The 22,755-nt window shown below is 36.9% G+C and overlaps 3 protein-coding genes and 1 non-coding gene across 5 annotated transcripts; 2 read left to right on the forward strand and 2 right to left on the reverse strand.

The window, feature by feature from the left end:
• Positions 1 to 1,422: 1,422 nt before the first annotated feature.
• LOC137726284 (uncharacterized) lies at positions 1,423 to 6,530 on the forward strand. 2 transcript variants are annotated; one of them, XM_068465187.2, is made up of 11 exons: positions 1,423 to 1,624; positions 2,050 to 2,202; positions 2,304 to 2,362; positions 2,513 to 2,578; positions 2,710 to 2,817; positions 4,222 to 4,288; positions 4,606 to 4,690; positions 4,848 to 5,008; positions 5,253 to 5,354; positions 5,790 to 6,012; positions 6,116 to 6,530. In XM_068465187.2, exons 1-11 carry the CDS (start codon positions 1,586 to 1,588, stop codon positions 6,247 to 6,249), a joined length of 1,197 nt encoding a protein of 398 aa, XP_068321288.2. In that variant the 5' UTR covers positions 1,423 to 1,585; the 3' UTR covers positions 6,250 to 6,530. The 2 variants fall into 2 exon arrangements, with proteins under 2 accessions (XP_068321288.2, XP_068321287.2); XM_068465186.2 differs by having other exon boundaries at positions 1,475 to 1,624; positions 2,023 to 2,202.
• A 576-nt stretch (positions 6,531 to 7,106) lies between these two features.
• LOC137726151 (uncharacterized) lies at positions 7,107 to 9,199 on the reverse strand. Its single transcript, XM_068465031.2, has 5 exons — positions 8,916 to 9,199; positions 8,052 to 8,183; positions 7,688 to 7,927; positions 7,478 to 7,537; positions 7,107 to 7,380 (listed from the first exon to the last, which is right to left on the reverse strand). Exons 1-5 carry the CDS (start codon positions 9,027 to 9,029, stop codon positions 7,297 to 7,299), a joined length of 630 nt encoding a protein of 209 aa, XP_068321132.2. The 5' UTR covers positions 9,030 to 9,199; the 3' UTR covers positions 7,107 to 7,296.
• A 253-nt stretch (positions 9,200 to 9,452) lies between these two features.
• Positions 9,453 to 9,526, forward strand: TRNAM-CAU (transfer RNA methionine (anticodon CAU)). The gene has a single exon. It is a non-coding gene; the product is annotated as a tRNA-Met (tRNA).
• Positions 9,527 to 10,111: 585 nt separating this feature from the next.
• LOC137724592 (uncharacterized) lies at positions 10,112 to 11,527 on the reverse strand. Its single transcript, XM_068463352.2, has 4 exons — positions 11,412 to 11,527; positions 11,078 to 11,265; positions 10,798 to 10,960; positions 10,112 to 10,489 (listed from the first exon to the last, which is right to left on the reverse strand). Exons 1-4 carry the CDS (start codon positions 11,487 to 11,489, stop codon positions 10,277 to 10,279), a joined length of 642 nt encoding a protein of 213 aa, XP_068319453.2. The 5' UTR covers positions 11,490 to 11,527; the 3' UTR covers positions 10,112 to 10,276.
• Positions 11,528 to 22,755: the final 11,228 nt, after the last annotated feature.

Genomic DNA, 22,755 nt, shown 5'->3' on the forward strand with positions numbered 1-22,755 from the left:
TTTTTATGTATATATACGTAAAATTTTAATAGTTAATGAAGTTTTCTTAAGAAAAGTATGTATTATGACTTTTTGCATAGAGACATTTTTTTTTAAAAATACTCATAATGAGGAATTAGTTGAATTAATTTTTCTATCTTATTTATTTAAAAAAGTCATTTAATGCGTATTGATGAAATTAAATTCCTATATTATAAGCAGTTAGTTGCTAAGTTACCTTAGAGCATCTCCAAAGAAGATGTTAAAATTACCACGTAGACATACAACAGTAAAAAATGGCAACAAACTCTCTCCAACCGAGCCTTTAGTTTCTTAGGTGGCACTGAGTCATTTGAAGGCAAAGCCTTTTTCTGTCAAATTTGAGATGTCAAATTTATTAAATGATATTTTAATAGATTAATATAATATATAATAAATGTTGTTATGTTTTTGAAATATTTGATTGGTTAATCATTGGACTCCACAAAAAGATAAAAAGTTTATTAAATGACATTATTATTTAACATATCAGGTGGAGCAAAATATTGTACAAAATGTCAAATTGCCACATAAGCTATCAACTATCATTTTGATATTTAAAATTTGACATCTCATTTGGAAATGCTCTAAGCTATCAACTATCATTTTGATGTTTAAAAATTGACATATCCTTTGGAGATGCTCATCTCCAAATGAGATATCAAAATCCAAGGTGGAATGCTACTGTACATATTTGACATCAAAAATCTCTCAAATCGAAATGTTATTTGTTGATTGGATTTGAAGGCTTGGTGATTTGATGTCAAATTTGACATCAATGCCAAATTTATTTTTAATTCATTTTAATAGTGGGTCCCTTATTCCACTAACATTTCAATCAATAAAAAAATTTTGTTTCAACATTTTTTTAATAATTACAATAATTTAAAACTCTATTTAAATAATAAAATAATATTTGACATTTCATTTGGAGATGATTTTACGCCTCTACATAAATGCATTTAAATTAATGACATGGAAATTGAATAAATAGAAAATTATTGAGGTAATAATTGGTTAAAACACCTTAATTAAATCTTTAAAAGGAATAAATGTTTAACCTTAAAACTATAAAAAAAGTGTAAGGCATTTTAATTTCATATTATTTTATAGTTTTTAAAGTTTACAACTACTAATGTAATTTTAGATTATTTATGTTTTATATCGTGTAGAGTTGACCAACTCGAATTCAACCATCGTTTCTGTTTTTATCTATCGATTTTACTTTCACAATGTCCAAAGTTAGAGTTTATAAGACCATTTAGCTTTTTTGTTTAAAACGAGAGTGACACTGACACACTTAAAACCCCAAACCAAACCTCCCCAAAATCATTTCACCGAAAAAAAATAAAAATAAGTGGCGAACTTTTCTCAATTTAATAATAATGAAAATTCAGAAATCACACGTGCGTTTTGTTCTACATGGTTTTTTTTTTTTAATTTTTTTTAGCTGTATAATAATTCACCAGAGTGACAGAGAGGCGCTGAGAGAGATAGAGAGATCTCCACAAGTCTCTCCTTTTTCTCTTCTCTTCTCATTTTTCTCCGCTCCAGATTTGTTTGAGCAATGTCCGACGAGCCTGCTCCCACTCGCTGGTCCTTTCAGGTACTCACTCACCAATTCTCCTACCATTTTCTGTTTGTTTCCCGGGAAAATATTGGTTGATTGGATAATTGACTTTAAAAGTGTGAGACTTGAAGGAAACTATGAGTAGAGTGGCTGTTAGCTTTTTCTGGGTTGGAACTAGAAACTGAAGAAACCCAATTTCTATTTTTGTTTGTCCTGCTTGCTTCTGTTTTCTCTGCTCACAAATATGAGCTCACTGATCTCAAATTTATTCTAATATAATTTTTTGTTTTGGGATTAATTATATACTTAGAGTTGAGTAGATTTGGATTAAATTTTGGTTGTTGAGATTGTGTAGTTGCGAATCTTGATCTGATGGGTAGGATTGAATCAAGAATTCGTAGACTTATCTCAGCTAAAATTATTTGTATTTTTAGGATTTTAAATTGTTTTATGATGCCAAGTTTGGTAGAAAGAGAGCGCCGGAGCCGCAGCAAAACGGGCAATCCACTGATGGAGCTGTGAGTAATGGGAGTAGTTCCGGAGTGACTGCGAATGGGAATGGTCATGTGAAGAGAACAGCTGACTTGGCCATCTATGAGCAATTTCAAAACCAGGTAGTGGATTTCATCTTATCACGTGGTGTATTGGATTTGACTCATTGCATGGACTTTGTAGAGTTGGATTCATTTGTTCTTCGATTTTGTCTGTTTTTCAGGGTAGGAGCTCCGCGACTCACTCAAATGGAGTCTTATCTGATCAGCATGATGAGATACCGTATGATTTCTCACAACTTTTCTTATTGGATGTCTTGTATCAGCTATCATTAGTTAAGTAATGTTATGACATTTTTACGTTTGTCATATTAAATTTCATTGAAGAATGTTCCTTTAAGAACCTACTGACATTTTTTTGTGGACTCCACAGGCAGAAGTCCCTTTTACCTGCTTTTGAATCGGCAGAAATGCGTTCTTTAGGAGAGAGTTTATGCAGGTGATTTTACACGAATGACTTCACATGATGGAATACAAGTTACTGTTGTTGCATATATTTTTTCCAGTGGCCAAGGATGATTACAGTTGCACCCTGAAAGTTTTGTCATTAATTTATCATGTCTTGTGCAGGGATATAGTTCGGGGTAGTCCAGATGTTAAGTGGGAAAGCATCAAGGGATTAGAGAATGCCAAGCGTTTGCTCAAAGAAGCTGTGGTCATGCCAATTAAATATCCCAAGTACGTCTGGTTAATGAGCACCTCATGTACTTATTTTATACACAGTTACACGTGTTTGTTCTTGCATTTTTATGTTACTCCTTTATTTTCTGTTCGTAAAGTTTAAGGGGGCGTTTGTTTGCCCTCACTAACTGGGACTGAACTGGACTGGACTAGCTATTAGTCCAATACTGTGTTTGTTCCATGCTGGGACTAACATTAATGAGACTAAAGGGGACTAGCATGGACAAAACCCTTCACTAAGAGGTCTTAGTGAGACCCCCCAATAACCATGGGACTAGCTAAGACTATCCTCTATTTCTCGTCCTTGTCATGCTCAACGACCACTCCCGACAAACTCCTCGTCATCGCCGGTCACCTAGATCAATCATTAACTTCCCGACTCTCTTTCAGATGCATTTCACAACCAACTTTCATATAAAATATACCAAATTGAAGTTGGGAGTGACAAGATTACGATTTTACTTGAATCGAGGCCAAAATGTGGTCGAATGTGGCCGGAAAATGGCCTGGAAGTCTCGGCCTGTTTGGGCTTCTTCAAATCCATGACAAATTCAAGCATGCAAAGCTAAGATCTCGGTCCAGGGATGGTGATGAATTTTTTGGCGGTGCTAACTTCATCCAATTTAATGAGGGTTGGCCAAAAAACACATCGGGAAACCTGCAACTCGTCGGGAAAATTGGAGCCGTGAGGTTCCGTTCGAACAACGCATAGCTAGAGAGGGAGGGAGGACAGAGAAATAGAGACTGGAATCAATAAGGAGTTTGACCAGGAATGAGAAAGAGACATGAATTGAGAGGTCTGAGAGGAAAAAAAAAGAGGGAGAGGGTGGGACGATGAGAGAAGAGGAAAAGAGTGAGACAGAAATGGTAGGAAAAGATGAAGAAAAAGATAAGATCATAATAAAATATTAATAATTTATATATTAAATAAAATAATATTAGAATTTGTTATTATCCAGCTTCTTAGACCAATACTGCACCAAACGCTTCACTAAGTTAGTCCAGTTTAGTCTAGTCTAAGCCAGTACAGCTTAGTCCTTTAAGCTAATCCAGTCCGAGATAGTCCGGCGCAACAAACGCCCCCTAAAAGAATAAGATTGCTGCATTGCTAGTTGTCTACTAGTGAACCATGGTCTCAGTTTACATTCCTTTTTTCTGTGAGATTGAAACCAATATTAACTTAATTTAATCATGTTCATGCTAAATTCTTTAAATTCATGGAGTACCAAATGTTTTTCTTCGTGTTAAGCTAAATTAATTAATATATGCTAGAATATTTTGATACAGTTTCTTGCAGCTGTTTGTCTGGAAATTTGGAATAAAATTTTAAAACAACCAGAATGAATGATGGCATGATGCAAAATCATTCCAATGTCAAACTGATCTTTCTATTTTCCGTAGGTACTTTACTGGACTTTTAACACCGTGGAAAGGTATTCTCCTTTTTGGCCCTCCAGGGACGGGAAAGGTTTGTAATTCTTTCCAATCCTATTGATTGTTTATGTTTCTTTTTCCGTGCTTTCGTTATACAATATTTGCTCTTCTATTTGCTTACCCAAGAAAATTTGTTATCCTTAATGCGTTTGTACCTTTCCTTGATGAAGTGCTCATGGTGGGGGTGGGGGATTGGGAGATGGGTTTGTAAAATTAATTTGTTAATGAGTTCTTACGAAAAACTTCCTCTGTAATGAAGATGAATTTCCAGAGTCCATTTGATGCACAACCCCAGTTAATCTTTTACAATGATACTTTGAACAAAAATTAATTTAACGTCTGATGTTGCAGACAATGCTTGCCAAGGCTGTTGCAACAGAGTGCAAGACCACATTTTTCAACATTTCAGCATCGTCCGTTGTCAGTAAATGGCGTGGTATGTTAGGTTGAACAATTTTCTGAAGGTCATGCTTCTTTGTGGCTTATTTGTCATAAAATGGATGGGGAAGAATTTAGTAGGGTCCAAATTTGCCACCTTATTATTTGAGCTTCCTATCCACTTAATATTTCCTTGAATTTTGATGATTTTTCAGGCGACTCAGAGAAGTTAGTGAAGGTGTTATTTGAGCTTGCTAGGCACCATGCACCATCAACTATATTTATTGATGAAATTGACGCAATTATTAGTCAACGTGGTGAAGGACGAAGTGAGCATGAAGCAAGTAGGCGTCTAAAGACAGAGCTACTCGTACAGGTGATGTTTGTTTTTAAAGATTGCTGCTTTCTTTGTGTTCTCTTCCATCATATGTTACCGTGTAGATCACAGAATCTTGTTTTCTGCTTCGTATCAGTTTATAACGTTTGAAAACTATGTTAACACTGTGCTTAGAACTTTTAATTGTCTTGGTTCCGAGCATCAGACCCACTGTTGGATATTTCAGTTTTGTACATGTCAACTGTGTGTGTTCAAAAATTGATTAGCTTGTATTAGATTGCAGATGGATGGTTTGACGAAGACAAGTGAACTTGTTTTTGTTTTGGCTGCAACAAATCTTCCCTGGGAACTGGATGCAGCCATGCTCCGGCGTCTTGAGAAGCGAGTATCCTTTTGAAACTAACCCAATCATATCCAATTGTAACTAACTGTATTGAATGCTTTTAGGCATGGATTCCAAGTCAACTGCATGGAAACCATGGAATTTGTAATTATTGGCATATCATGTTATACAATTGGTTACAACCTCCTAGGTCTGAATAAAATCATAGTTTCACAATCATTAACAGCGCATGAGTTGGTTAAGAGCTAGTTACTACATGCCAGGATATTAGAGATGTCGAAATAGATGTGGGATCATCTTGGGGTTGATTATGGTATAGAACACGGGAAGGTTCAACTACGGTATCACATCAATTTTCCCTTGTCTGCATTCTCTTCTAGCTAGGTATCAAAATACGGGGCAGTTTTTTTTACATGATCAAGCATATTCTGCAGCCAGCTATTTTATTCGAGTTTCCCATTAACCATGAAAATTTAGATTCTTGTGCCTCTGCCTGAACCAGAAGCAAGAGGAGCCATGTTTGAGGAGCTCCTGCCAGCACAGCCTGATGAGGAGAAACTTCCTTATGATTTGTTGGTAGATAGGACAGAAGGATACTCAGGTTCGGATATTCGATTGGTTTGCAAGGAGGCTGCCATGCAGCCCTTGAGACGCGTAATGACATTCCTTGAAGACAAAGAGGAGACGGTTCCTGAGGATGGTATGTGACTCTAAAAAATAGTTGCTTTCAATATTTAACAAAAATTAGATGTATCTAAGTTTAACATAAACTCAAACCCTGCAATTCTGATGTTTGGTTGCAGAACTGCCTAAGGTTGGACCGATCAAACCCGAAGATATTGAGACGGCTTTGAAGAACACAAGGCCGTCTGCTCATCTCCAAGCTCATCGTTACGAGAAGTTCAATGCAGATTACGGTAGTCAAATACTCCAATGACGGCACCCAATCCATCGTCTCGTATGGTTAGATGTACTTTTCGTGGTTTTGGAGATGACTAGATTATCATTGCCTATTCCACATTTATAGGGTTCTGAGAAGGGTGATTCATGTAAAACCGAATAAAAAGTTTGCTTCTTTCAGTTGAATTAGGTTATTTGTTTTGTATTTCTACGATTCTGATTTTTGCGATTCCGATTTGATGTAAGAACAGATTAGTCGGGATTGGCTTTAATCTTTCAAATTCAAGTTTGTGCTCCCACAGTGCACCAAAGTTACAAGTTCTTTTGCCTTACTCCGTTCATGTTTTCCAATATGGTATATTTTAGCTATGTTTTGAAAAACAGCCTTGGGCCGTGCCCGGGCGGCCTTTGGGTGGCCACCCAGGCGGAGTAGCCTTAAACTCCCTGGGCGACGGAGGCATTTTTTTTGTTGTTAGGTTTTCTCACCTCGTGAAGAAATTTATTATTTGAAGCGCCTAGGCTTTGCCTTCTAAAACATTGGATTTGAGTTTCATTTGAGCAAAGTTCATTTCTTCTTCTTACATGTTTGGTAGAGAGGATTTTTTTTTTCTGTCAAACGATAAATTTTATTAAATTAGATATTACATTAATCACCGATCGAATTTAAACTTACGCCATGATGCAAGAACTCAACACCCCTAACTCCAACATGCGAACCATCCACATATCATATACCTCAAAAACACCAAAACCCTAATGTCAGTTAGTCACAGTCGAACCGTACCAAAAATTAAACCCTAAATTCCAGAATGCAATATTCACCCTTCCAATCCCACAAAAACACATCAGATCATCAACTAGGGCTACTCGGCGAGTTGCCATCACAAGCTGCTCTGATAAACTGAAATCCTTTCAATCTTTTATATAGAACTCTGGAAAAGCTACGTGCAACAGAGTTTCGTAACAACACAGCAAACCATCATACCGCGAAAGAACTCACTGAGCATTAAGATCATATAAACAAAAGAAAACTACTAAAAAACAATGACTCAGCTCCATATTTAGTTGAAACCCCTTCGGTAGATCAGCCGGTTTTTCCAAGCCTTGCATCGGTCCACGCTTTGGCAATTGTTTGCTTCATCTCCGGATCCCCTTCTTCGTACATGTTCTACAAGTTCAGTTGCATACAATAATTAACAAAAGCAGAGCAGAAATATAGTATTAACATTTCATGTATTGACAATGTACATGTTTCGTAACCTCACCTTCATCAAGTCCATAATTCCGGCCATGGGATCTTTCTCTTTATCCAGGCTCGGCTTCAACTGCAAGACCAAAACGTTAAAACATTTAGTTCCCCTTTCATCATTTGCCAAAGCATAAAACGGGGAAGTCCAAAAGATACTATGAGTTCCCATTTCCACCGTTCGCCAAAGCATAAAACAGGAGAGTACAAAAGATACGATGAAATGTACCTTATCCTCCTTAAATTTCAAGTCCAACCAGTAATCCTTTGAAGTTTTAGCCAAATTGATAACAACCCTTGTAGGCTTAACCAGCACCTTACACTTCTCTGGATTAATCTCCTTGTTCAGCTTAGGCAAAACGAACCTGTAATTCTTTCCCTTCACATCATGGAATTTGATGTCCAACGACATAGGCTTGAAGTCAGCCTCTATCTTCTCCTGATCAACTCCTTCCAGAGAAATGTATATCTGCAAGAAAAGGAAAGGTGATCAAACCGACACGAGAAACACAGAAGAAACCTAAAATTAGCAATTGGAAAACACATGACCAGTCTAAACCTAACCCAAAAACACACAGGGAATACGTTCCCACCTTCACTTTATCATTATCCTGGTCCCAGCTGAACGACGAAAGCGTAGTGTAATGCAGAGCTGGGGTGGCAGTAGCAGTTGAAGCTGGAGTTGGGATTTGCAATGCAGGTGAAGGAACAGCCTCTTGTGACAACTGCAACGATCAAAAACTACATTAACTACCATAATCCCATAAGCAAACGTAGCAAGATTCCACATCTGGCCTAGAAATGGCGGGTTCATACGATCCTAACATGCTCTCATCCCTTACAAGATACCATAAAAATTTTATACTATATTTCAAGCATTACAACATTTCAAAACGCCAAAGCTAAGACAAAATTATGAAGTTGTTTTGAAATAAAAAATTTGACAAGACGACATTCAAAACTAGTCTATGGGGGATTCGAACATGGGTACATGGCGCGGCCACATGCCAAATCAAACTTCAACAGCACAGATAAAAAGAATCCATAGGCATAAATTATACTGAGCTCAAATTTTGAGAAATCGTGCTAAAACACTATTCAGTACACCAAATGTCCTGATATAAGTGGCTGTAAATTAATTATTTTTTTTCTTTCAAAGTTTCAAATCAATTGTATTATTAAACGATGCACCAGTCCATGTTCCCCGACAAATTGAAAAATTTCTCTTAAGCATTCACTTCATACTAAATTCTAAAATAAATTACAACTTTTTCATAATTTCTTTTTGTGGGTCATGTAATAAAAACCAAATTTCACACAAATAATTGGGGACATTACCAAAGCAATCATATTGTGGCAAAAATTTAGTTACCAAGTTAGAGGCATATAAAAATATATATTAAAAAGCAAATGCTGATTACTAAATAAAAGAGTAGAGATACAAAAAAAATGGGGACCTTCTTCTCTAAAGTGCGAATCTCAGAGGAAATGAGGTTGATCACACGGGGTCGTTTCGCGATGCTCTGAAGGTGGCGGAGCTCCTCCACATCCAGCGCCACTTCCTCCGCCATTTTCTTGCTTTGGTTTGCTAGTTCCTTATCCAGAGTAATGGGCTGTAAAATTTTATAAGGGTTCTTATGTTTTGGGTGTCGCAGAAAATGCTAGAAGCTTGGGGAGGGAGTTGGGAGTTGGGAGGGGCAGATCGGGACATTTATTGTTCCAAGAAGGTTCTGGACTCGGCGTTTGATTTGCTAATGTCGTGAGGGTTTTACACGTGGATGATTTTTAGGGCTTGTAATTTGGGCTTTGGTAATGAGCTGCTTGGGAACAAAATGACCCAACAGTGATTCTGTGAAGCCCATGGGCCAAAAATCCCTATTTTTCTATATCCGAAATGATTGGGCGTAAAGCGTCTGTAGGTGGCTTTTTAAGTCCGCCATCAAATCCCAAGGCTTAACCCTGGACAGGCGGTGGAAACTACCAAGCTGGAGTAAGCATCCATGGCTGAATGGTTAAAGCGCCCAACTCATAATTGGCGAATTCGTAGGTTCAATTCCTACTGGATGCACGCCAATGGGACCCTCCAATAAGTCTATTGTAATTGGCTCTGTATCAATGGAATCTCATCAGCCATACCTAACGAATTGGTGTGGTATATTCATATTGAGAGAATTCAGCAATGCCAAATAAATTTGCCATCTCAACTTTTAATTTAGTTATAAGTATCCCAAATTGTATTTTTAGAAAAACTAATGAAAATGGCTTGAAAAATTTAAGTTTTAACGATAAAAACAAAATAAAGGTTAAAGTGAATAGTACCAGGACTGACTTTTTAATGTAAAAATGTGGTTTTTCATTAAAGTGAACAGTACCGAGAGCTTTTCGTTAAAGTTTTTTTTTTTTTTTTTTTTTTTTTTTTGGTATAATGCTATTCGGACCATCTAATGTTTGTCGAATATGGAATGACAAGTAAATTCAATAATCCAAATATGAATCATATCCGATAATCTGATTATAAATGAATCCTGATATAAATTAAAGCTGTCGTGATGCAATTATAAACCTAAAAATGACTAAAGCCTGACAAACCGAAATTGAAAGTTGGGAAAATCTTAATAAGACCATAGACTAAATTTTTTCCATTATATCCTGATTAATCGGGAACAAGGTGATTTGAATTAGACCTCTTCCAACTTTGAAAAGAGAATGAAAGAAAACTCTCTTTCTTCTTTTGCAAATTGCATTATAATTTGCAAATTATCAGAACTTAAAATATACATGATGAACTCACAATCACAATAGAGGCAATACAAGCATATCATAATTGGTAATTTGTGTCTTGTTTGTGTTTAGTGATAAAATCCTGAAACTGCTTTTGCAATTGAGCTTTTGTTTGGCAATTAGAAGCCAACTTTCTGTCCAGCTCCTCCTTCATAGCTAAAAGCTCACACTTTCTCTTCTCAGCTGCAGCTATCTCACCATTACTTGTGCATCTCTCACTTCCTTGGAATTTAACAAAGTTCGATTGAATCTGAAACAAAGATCAGACATCTCATCTTAAATTAAAACTCTTCATGATCAAACTGATGAAATCACATTGCCAAAGTTTATAAGAAGGAAAATCTCGTCATTGCGCCTGGAAATGACTGCTCTACTACTAAAGATACGAACTTAAAAGAAAAACTATCGTCAGTCGTGTGAGAATAAGTGTTTTACCAGTAAAAATGAGAAGTTATAAGTGAAAATTTTCGTTGGTCACGTGAGAAAATAAGTGTTGTACCACCCGAGTTTTCTTGGTATTCAAGTTCTTCCTTTGCATCATGAGCTATAATCTTTTACCTCATTGATGCCTTTCTTCAAATTTTGAACTTGCATTTGACATTCCAAAGCAAACATCTCCACATTTTGCTTGAACTCCTTCATTTCAAATCCCTTCAACTCATAAAATCTCTTTTTCTCCTTCTCCAACTCCTCAAGCTCCTCCACCTCACTCTTCAAAACCCTAAAATTATCCCCATTTCAATTTCAATTTCAATTCCAATACCAATACCAATATTAACCTAATTAATTAATCAAGCAACCAAAAATTTAATCAATTGAGAAATTAATAAGCAAATACCTCAATCGATGTGAATCGGATCGATATTTCTCGTCGAGGTGATCGATCTCGGACCTGAGCGCCCATATTTTGAAGCTTTGCGATGCGATCTTTTGATCGAGCGCTAAGCACCTCTGCTCCGTGGCCCTCATGCTTGCGAGCTTCATCTCCAACACCTGAGACTTGTTCTCTTGCGCTTCTTTCTCCGCCTGCAACCAAAGCAATAATAAGTGAGACTCCGCGGCCATCTGTTTGGCAGCTGAGAAAGCGTGGAAAATTTGACGAAATTAAAAACTTTAATTTTTTTTCTCAGCAACCAAACATGATTTAAGAAAGTTAGGGTTTGTGATGTGACCTGAAGAAGAGAGAGGCGCTGGTTGCGGGTATGCTCCATGTGTTCGAGTCGTTCCCGGAACGCAGCGGAAAGCGCCATCGCGATTTGCAGAGGGAGAGAAGGCGCAAAGAATTGTGGTTCTGTTTCTGAAGGTCAATGGAATTTTGAACTCTGGGGAATATATAGGGTGGCAGCTTGGAATACGTGGTCAAATGCGATTGGGTGCAAAGAGTGTGACATCCAATTAACTCTTGGGTGGTGCTATCCACACACCAACTTTTACCCCTTACACACCTCTCTCAATTTTCAATCGTCGGATCGAAAGAATTGAAGAAGATCAATGAATCAAAATTCACAAGGGTGTGTTGGAAGTAAAAATGGGTGTGTGAATAGCACTCCCCTTAACTCTTTCGTAATTGGAATCGATTTTAAGAATCAGAGTCTAAGAATCATAAAATCTGAACTACTCATTTTAAATTTTATGGCTTTTGACCTTATTTCACTAATCTCCTTCACACAAACTAAGAGTCTGGATATTTCTCTTCAACGGCCCAGACCTATGGTTCTTGGCCTCCATCATAGAGATTTGCAAAGAATCTTAATTCTTGTAATTATACCTAAATTGTTTACTTAAGCATAAAAAACTGTGGCAGTTGTGTTCACTCCGTGGTGAAATCCTTTGTCCATTTAGTTGTGGTTGACGTATTTCAACTATAATTGTTATAATCAAATTGTTTATTTTCTGAAGCATTATTTAAAGATTATCTTTGTAAAAAAATCACTTAAATTGATGCTTGTTCAATCATTTATATATGTAAGATAAATCAACGATTTTGTTAACAATTGAGATTATTATAATGAACCCCAAACATCTGTTTAAATAGATTTTTCTAAAGAATAAGTTTATTGTCAAACTTCCATCTTTCTATCCAAATACATACTACATCAATTCAAGAACACAGACAAATACATGATATCCTACCTCCGATATAGAATCTACTTGAGCATGCAATTATTTTCACCCATCTCAGCACAATAATACACAGAATATTTCAGATCTGACAAATATTCGACACAGGATAAATGAAGCTTAACATCAATCACTGAACATGATGATATAGAACCCAATTAGTTGTAATGTTGATTATATTTTTAAGGCAGATATGGCGATTCCATAGTTTCGTAGCAGTGCCGATTGGGAGTGATCACGATAAAGGAAGCTCCAGAGGTTAGAGAGGATGATTGGAAATAATCTGAAATTGTGTTTGTCATTCATGTAGTTCGTGTTAGACCTGGAAAGCGGGTCAGGTTTGTGTAATTTTTTTGTCATACCAGTCATCCTATAATGACCTGACTCGTTATAGGTGGTCTTATTTCGTGTCAGGTTAATGAGTCATGCAAGAAATTATCATGCTTAATGTCTAAACCTGGCAAACGGGTCGTTTTGGTATCGCTTATGTGTCAGTATTTGTTATCTTAACGGATTCTTTACGTGTGACTTGATAACAACTAGACTTGTTAACAAATTCTTAATGAGTGACATGCTGACAACACAACTAGTTAATGGGTTGACTCATAACTTGTTATTTTCGTGCCGTTTCACGTTAGGGTAAAAGGCGTGCAAGAAAATACCAGGACTAATCATGTTGATATAAATACTTATAAGCAAGTTCTTTTCATTCATTTCGCATGCAAAAAAGTTGTATAACCACCACCTCCTATCTTTCTAATTCGGCACCGCCTGTTTAAATTTGTTTTAATACAGCCAATTTCCCAATATTTTTATAGGGAGTGTGTTCTCCTCAATTTAATTTGTTGCGTCCATGTTACCATTTACTAATCGACTTTTGCTAACATGTTAGTGATGAGGTAACAATTAGGACAAACCACCCATTGAATCTAATTGTCAAAAGAAAATAATACTTTGAATTTAAAACTGTTATTCCTCAAACTCTCCTCACTTTCTCCAAATGCTGACACGGTTATCATCTTACATATAAAAGTTCATACAGTTTTCAAAGGAAGATCCTACTGCACATGCATGAAGAACTTTGCAGATCTTGAGAGCTTTCTTAGTGAGAAAGGATTTGAGAATTATTAAACAATATTCAGTTGCATTGCTAGATATATATTGGCCGTATGGGAGGAGGGGTTCCTAGTGTTCGTGCTTTGCGTTGTATTTGAACACTCCGATCAGTTTGTATGAATTGTGACTTAAAAAATAGACGGTTTGAATAGTTGAAAATTAAAATACAATGAGAGCGAATCTCACAAACAAACATAGAGATCCCTCTTCTAAATTAAGATGCCTTTTATATGATAATCTATTACCATTTAAAGAAATATATGCAAATTATGCAAATTAACTTCCAAAATCTAAATGTTGGTGTGTGGTATGCAATCTTTATGCACTTTTCTTTCCTCAACCATGTAAAGACACACATAATTCACCTTTGTTGCGAGTCTTGTGACTTGATCGTAAACAGTTTCTCTCCATATGTTTAGTTGTTTATTATTGATGTTAATTGCATCTGACAATGCAAACTGCCGAGAAGTGAAAACTTCCACGTGAAAGAGGATGCCTTTGATGGCCTAAAATATAAGAGGAATTGAAGCCACTTTATAAAAGCATTTTCCAAAATTAATTATATATGTACCTTTTAAAGGTATCATTAAACAAGTAATTACGGCGTAATATGGCTCATGATCCCCTTAAACATGGAATATGAAGCTAATCAACCTATCATTGTGCGCTTATTAAAATCTACCACAATCGTATAGGACAATTGCCATTGACCCTTGGCAACAAAAGCTGGGGTTGTAGCACTATATTACTTTGCATATGTAATAAACTACATTTTATCACTAGCTTTTCATACGGGATAAATGGCATGGAGCTTCATGTATATGTTAATTGTTAAGTGAGCCACACTGCCGATTTATAATGCAAATGAATCGTATAATGTATTAATAATGGACATATATATGCATTTAGCGGATAATGCCTCGCCTAGTGAATGATGAGGCATTAACACGTGCTCTGGTATAAGTCTGTTGTGTTTACCATATTTGTGACATATTTGTATCAGAATGCTAGTGCTAGTGTGCGCTTGTGGCAGTCAATTAGGAGATTATAATCATTACTTGTTTGTGCGAATTATTTCCATATCTGATATTTGATCATTGAATATTGTACTCATTTGGCAATTCTTGTAACAGTTATTGTTAGTGTTAGTAATAAAAAATTACATTTCTTACCAAAAAAAAAAAAGAGGTTTTGTGGGATATATTTCTATCATTTTTGGAATATTACGATCATGATAATTCTCATCATGCTAATGTGGCAACAAATGATTCAACTAATGTTCCGCCAAGGATCATATATAATATACAAAAGGGGTACCATATATTCCGTGTCAGATCATTGTGTCGGCAGAGTCATTCCTAAGAATTACGGTGGTCCATATATATAGCCGCAGCATGCATCCTGCTCTTTCGGCTTGCTAATAATTTCTCATACCAAATCTCATTCCCGAAGCCCATGACTGAAAAACCACCTACAACGTGACCTTTCCAAACCATGCAATATAGTAAATCATGGATATATATATATATATATAGAGAGAGAGAGAGAGAGAGGGAGAGAGAGAGAGAAATGCTAAAATGACTATGAAAAGTGAGATTTTTTTTATTGATTTTTTTGTCACTTTATGTTTTTAATACAATTTTTAATAATATTAGTACGTGAATTGACATGAAATTATGAGGTAACAGAGAGTTCATAGAGATTCTCACTTTTCGAGAGATTTCTTAGCATTTCTCATATATATATATATATATATATTAAAGTTCTAAAAGACACTAAGCATTAGTCGGGCACCGAGCTGGGGACTAGCGCTTAGACGGCTAGGTGGGACCTAGGTGAATTAGGCGGATTTAAGTAAATTTATTATATATCATATAAATAAGTGTCTTCTTATACTTTAAAAAATATATAATTATATTGGAATACGTAAATTGCAAATAAAATGACATATAAACTATAAAGTATTAGAACATATTGCCAAACATGGGGAATAAGCATATTGTGAGCGTTCATCCAAGTATTCAACAAGTTTCTTACATTTATTTAGCAAAATGAAAATTATAGAAATTCTTTTTAAGTGAGAGTCGCGATCTAGATAGGTGCCTAGGTGGGTCTAGGTGGGTTAAGCGGACGCCTAAGCAGGTTTAGACACCCTTTATCAATTTTCAAACGACTAAGGATTAATCGAAAAGGTGGCCAGCCACTTAACGTCAATGACCCTACATTTCAATCGACAAGTTTCATCATCCCTTGTATATAGCTTGTGTACATACATACATACATACATATAGGGGAGAGATGAGAATCAATGACCCTACACATTCCAATCAGCAGGTTTCATCATCCCTTGTTATATACACACACACACACACGTGTGTGTGTGTCTTTGTCCATTTTCTTTGACATGCTTAGGTTTCTGTCCAATGTATCAGACATACAAGCTTTATCTGTCAAACATATTATATTGTGTCATTTCATTCTATCTTGTTAATTGTCTTCTTCTTCTTAGTACCCTTAACCTTTCAGATTCGGAAGGCACATAAATCCAGAGCTACACACACACACACACACACACACAAAAGCTATATACAAGGGATGATGAAACTTGTTGATTGAAATGTAGGGTCATTGATTCTCATCTCCCCACTATATATATATATAGGGGGAGATGGAACATACATTATATATATATATATATATGTATGTATGTATGTATGTATATAGCTCTGGATTTATGTGCCTTCCGAATCTAAAAGGTTAAGGGTACTAAGAAGAAGAAGACAATTAACAAGATAGAATGAAATGACACAATATAATATGTTTGACAAATAAAGCTTGTATGTCTGATACATTGGACAGAAACCTAAGCATGTCAAAGAAAATGGACAAAGACACACGTGTGTGTGTGTGTGTGTATGACATAAACATATCAAATCATATAAAACTAGGAATTAAGGCATCAAATCAAATGACCCAGCTCAAATGTTAGTCCCAATTAAACAAGGGGAACATGTTGCACGTCATCCGGTATATATAAACATATCAAATCATATAAAACTTGGAATTAAGGCATCAAATCAAATGCCCCAGCTTGGATGTTTGAGTCCCAATTAAACAAGGGGTACATGTTTGCATGTCATCACCGGATGTACATTCCTTATATTCCCACCTTTGTGAGTATATATCACTTGTCACGTGATCGTAGTTTTTGTATCTCATCAAGTGCAAATCCTCGTATTCCCATGTTTGTATGTCATTCATCATGTGTGTGGAGCAAAAAATAATCAAGAACAATATGGAGACGACATGTGGATTTTTGAATGACACTACTACAATATTAGCTTTAGGTGGCGGATGATTGTGATGGATATTAGAAAAATCCTATCGGATAAATTATATTCGACACATCATTTAATTACTAGCGGATATTAGAAAAATTATGTCGGTTATATCCAACATAAAGTCCTGGCGGATATTTAGTGGCGAATATCAAAAAAATATTGTCGGTTATAACCGATAGTATTTTTGAATCTTTTGTTTTTAAATATTTTTTTTACAGATTTTGGCTGTTTTTAAGTTAATGGTGGCGGTTATAACCGACAGAAATTGACTATTTTATTATTTTACTTTCTGGCGGTTATTATTTGTCACATCCCGGTCCGGAGCGGATCACTTCCCGGGCTAGCTCCACTACCGTAACACGATATTATCCGCTTTGGGCCCTGACCACGCCCTCACGGTTTTGTTTCTGGGAACTCACATGAGAACTTCCCAGTGGGTCACCCATCATGGGAGTGCTCTCGCGCGCTACTCGCTTAACTTCAGAGTTCCTATAGAACCCGAAGCCAGTGAGCTCCCAAAAGGCCTCGTGCTAGGTAGGGATGGGAATATACATATAAGGATCACTCCCCTAGGCGATGTGGGATGTCACATTATTTTAGTATTCTGGCGATTATAACCTACAGAAATGAAAATTTTATTATTTTAAAATGTTATATTGATTAAAAATAAATAAAAAAACACATATTTTAAATATTTTTTTTTTCACTTATTATTTTTGTAATAAGGATTATGCTCCCTCACAGGCAAGCAACAAGATACAAAGAAATTCAAACAATTTTTTTCAATGCGTCACAAAGCACATTGTTTGGCACATAAACACATATGAACATCTGGTGTACTCTATCATGTCTGATTTTATTATTTTAAAATGTTATATTGATTAAAAATAAATAAATACATGTTTTAAAATTTTTTTTTTCACTCATGGCCCGGACAGATATAACTGACACGAACAAAGCAAAATTTTGGACGGCCGCCAGAATAATTTCTGAATGTTTTTTTTTTTTTGCAATTTTTTACACATGCTATCTCGGAGTTTATACAAACATATTTGACGGTTGGATCGTTGAAACTAGTTTCGTAGAATGCATATCCTATCAAATTGATAGATTTAACAAACATTTAAGAGTTAATGTTATACTTCTATTAAGTATAAAATAAGATTTATCCACTAGTGTAAATATTTTAAATTGAAGATCGAATTCATTCATTGCATTCTTATAGGATCGAGGAGTGTAGCTGCAAAAAATCATCAAAATCGGAGCTAAAATAACCGTTAAATTGTGATTTTTTGTTTATAACCATTGAAAACTTTTGTTCCGTTACCTAATCTCTAAATGTTTTTTTTTGCTATTTTTTACGTATGCGATCTCGGAGTGTGTACAAACAAGTTTGACAGTTGGATTGTTGAAAAAACGTTTCGTAGAATGCGTATCGCATCAAAACAGTAGATTAAACCAACACTTAGGTTAATGTTATACTTTCCCATCAAGTATAAAATAAGATTTTATGGTATCTGTCACATCCCTGCCCGGGGCGGATCACTTCCCGGGCCCGCTTCACCATTGTAGCACGATAATGTCCGCTTTGGGCTTACCATTCCCTCACGGTTTTGTTTTTGGGAACTCACGAGCAACTTCCCAGTGGGTCACCCATCATGGGATTGCTCTAGCCCTCTTCTCGCTTAACTTCAGAGTTCCTATGGAACCCGAAGCCAGTGAGCTCCCAAAAGGCCTCGTGCTAGATAGAGATGTGAATATACATATAAGGATCACTCCCCTGGGCGATGTGGGATGTCACAATCCACCCCCCTGAGGGGCCCGATGTCCTCGTCGACACATTTCCGGCCAAGGATTGGCTCTAATACCAAATTGTCACATCCCGGCCCAGGGCGGAACCATTTCCCGGGCCCGCTCCACCACCGTAGCACGATATTGTCCGCTTTGGGCTTACCATTCCCTCACGATTTTGTTTTTGGGAACTCACGAGCAACTTCCCAGTGGGTCACCCATCATGAGATTGCTCTAGCCCTCTTCTCGCTTAACTTCGGAGTTCCTACGGAACCCGAAGCCAGTGATCTCCCAAAAGGCCTCGTGCTAGGTAGAAATGTGAATATACATATAAGGATCACTCCCCTGGGCGATGTGAGATGTCACAGTATCCACTAGTGTAAATATTTTAAATTGAACATCAAATTCATTCAATGCATTCTTATAGGGTCGAGGAGTGGAGCTGTAAAAAATCATCAAAATCGGAGCTAAAATAACTGTTAAATTGTGATTTTTCATTTATAACCGTAAAAAACTTTTGTTTTGTTACCTAATCTTTGAATGTTTGTTTTTTGTGATTTTTTATGTATGTGATCTCGGAGTGTGTACAAATAAGTTTGATGGTTAGATCATTGAAAAAAATTTCGAATAATGTGTATCGCGTCAAAACGGTAGATTAAATAAACACTTAAGAGTTAATGTTATACTTTCATTAAATATAAAATAAGATTTTGTGGTATCCACTAGTGCAAATATTTTAAATTGAAGATCAAATTTATTCATTGCATTCTTATAAGGTCGAGGAGTGTAGCTGCAAACAATCATTAAAATCGGAGCTAAAATAAATTGTGATTTTTCGTTTATAACTGTCGAAAACTTTTGTTTTGTTACCTAATATCTGAATGTTTGTTTTTTGTGATTTTTTACGTATGTGATCTCGGAGTGTGTACAAATAAGTTTGACGGTTAGATCATTGAAAAAAGTTTCAAATAATGTGTATCGCGTCAAAACGGTAGATTAAATACACACTTAAGAGTTAATGTTATACTTTCATTAAGTATAAAATAAGATTTTGTGGTATCTACTAGTGCAAATATTTTAAATTGAAGATCAAATTTATTCATTGCATTCTTATAGGGTCAAGGAGTGTAGCTGTAAAAAATCATTAAAATCGGAGCTAATATAACCGTTAAATTGTGATTTTTCATTTATAACTGTCGAAAACTTTTGTTCCGTTACGTAATCTCCAAAATGTTTGTTTTTACCATTTTTTATGTATGCAATGTCGGAGTGTGTACAAATATGTTTGACGGTTGAATCATTGAAAAAAATTTCGTAGAATGCATATCACGTCAAAACGGTAGATTAAACAAACACTTAGAGTTAATATTATACTTCCATTAAGTATAAAATAAGATTTTGTGGTATCCACTAGTGTAAATATTTTAAATTGAAGATCGAATTCGTTCATTACATTCTTATAGGAATGGGATAACCTAAATTATCCCATTCCTACCAAGCCCAAGGTGAGACAGCCTGAGCCACTTAAGCTCCACACCCATGTGCGCCATATGCTGAGTAGCTTACTCCTGTGGCCTTCCAAGCATCCCAAATTGGCCCAAGATTAGTTCAACTGTTCCGGCTTCAAATTTTTAGGCCTACAATTGAACCAGATGCATTTTCACCATATTTCTCCGTAGATTTGACATTTTCCAACTCAAATTTCACGCCCAGCGTCTACCACACTTCCCCTGCTCAAGGAGACGCATTCCTTCTAAGCTTTTCCAACCCAAATGGATAACAACACTTGTCTCAACAAATCATAGAATTGACAAGCGTAATTGCATATCAGACGACCTTGGTGAATCAGCACTTCAAAAGAAAATTGCGCCCTTCTCAGGGACTTATCGCAGGAATTGCGCCCCCTGAGGGACCAACCATGCTCTTTAGTGCGAGAGGGTAAACAATTCATCGACACTCGCATGGATCTGCTCTCCAAGCCAAGAGGATAAACTTACACTCCAAATATCCAGACGTGGATGAGTCGAGCTACCCTGGTATAACTAGGTGCACGATGGCTTGTGCTGGGATTCCTAGAAGTAACCGCAATGGTCTTTTTCAAGGCTTAACTAATTGAAGGATTTTGGGTCTCTTGGCCTAATCTGTGGGGAATCGGGCCTCAGAGACAAGGGAGGCACATTACGTAGTACGCCCTATGAACGGCTGCCCTAGAACCCTAAAGTTGCTACCGAGTGCTCTAAGGTAGCCTACGGTTTCCGGAAGACTACCTACGACTTGCCCTTTAAGTAGTAAAACCGCGCTAAACTTATACAACCGCACATTCTTGTGAAAGGTTAAACAAGCTAGCGTTTATATACGAAGCTTTATCCACTGTTGATATGCTACGTAGTCGATAAGCTTCACTTCTGCCAAGCGCGGAACAACTTACACCAAGTCTTAAAGTGTTGTGATACTTGCTACGCAACCTACATAATTGGAGAAAGCCAAGGTTAATAGCCTAGTGGTCATGCAGACTTGTCTGCTTCTGTAAGTAAGATATCCGGTTGCTGACCTTATGGCTAACAACTTTGCAAAGTTCTACACCAACATTTATGGATGCATATGCTACGCGACTTGTTTGCTTATAGAAAAGTAGCACGCCTGCCACTAGTTTATAAAGTCTAAAGGTTAGGGTATGAACAATAGAAACGAAGATGGAGAAAAACGAATGAAGCAAGTTTATTAAATTTTCTAGCAAAATTGATAAACGACTAGCAAAGACTGAAGGAGTTCAAGCAAAAGCAATAAGAAAAACAAATAAAATCCTAAATACTACATATAAGACTACTCCTCAACAGCTTGGACGTTCCACGACTACTCGGTCGCTACACCTTCAGCAGTCGCTGCACCCTCAGCAGCGGCACCATCCAGGGCTTCATCCTCCGCTGCCCTAACCTGGGCACCAACTTCTTCGACTACTTCACCAATGGAAGCCTGAAAAGTAGAGACAAGCAAGTCTTCCGGAGAAATAGAGAAGGTTTTAAAGTCTTTCATAGCAAACTTGAAGTTAAACGGCCTACCAAATAGATGATCTACATAACCCAGCTTGTAGAAATCGGCATGACTCTAAACAAGCGAAGCCTCGAACCCAGCCTTCTCACACTTCAGCTGCTCGTTCTCATCGAACAAACCAGCACGGATACGTTGCAGTTCATCCACTTATTTCTTCAAAGTTTCGTTGATCTTCAACGCACCTTGGAGTTCCAACACTTAGGGTTCAAGCCTATCAACGACATTCTTGAAGTGGATCATTTGGTTATAAGCAGCAATCAACTCTTCATCCTTTGCATAAACAGCGAAACGAAGCTCAGAAACGGCACGCTCAAGATCTTGAATTTGAGAATAAGCTTCGATTGCCATAACCTTTGTCACTTCCTTGGCAGCCTTGGTATCCCTTTGGTCAAGGAACATAAACTCGACTGCTAGAATAACCGTCTTCTGCATCATGGAAAATAGGGCAGTCTTCCTATACTTGGTCGTATGCTTTGCAAAGGAACTTGAGCAAACAACCCCTTTAACGTCATTGACAAACTTGGCACAAGCATCCATGTCTTCAAGAATATCTGGTTTCAAAAGTGCACAAATCACAGCAGCCTTCCTAGAAGCAGGCTTAGTGGATTTTTTACAGCTACCCACGTGAGCAATCACCTTATTCCTAGCAGGCAAATCAGTCTCAGCAACATGAAGAGTGGGCCTTGGCGCCACTTTAGCAGCAGAGTCCACCTTATCCCTTTTCATAATATCAAGCCTATCCAAAGATGAACCAGACTTAGCTCCCAAATGACGTCTTGGTATAGACTTCGGCACTAGGGCCATGACAAAACTTATATGCTAAGCAATCCTATTAGCAATCATACAAACCATTCTCGACATGGCAGACACCATAGGCTCAGATCTAGCAGCCTTATATTTCTTCCCATTAGAAGATGTTATGTCAATCATAGGCCTCTCAACAGAAGGTGGACCCTCACGAGCAACGGATGAAGTCTTCAGTTTTTTCTCAACCGGCATCGCTTGAGTAGGCAGGGAAGATCTCTTCTTTCCACCTTCATTCATAGTAGGCTCCATGACAGCGATCAGACAAGCCAATGCATTTGCCTTGATCTTC

This window comes from Pyrus communis, chromosome 5 (assembly GCF_041283825.1).
Source record: "Pyrus communis isolate YQ-2024b chromosome 5, ASM4128382v1, whole genome shotgun sequence".
NCBI lineage: Eukaryota > Viridiplantae > Streptophyta > Magnoliopsida > Rosales > Rosaceae > Pyrus > Pyrus communis.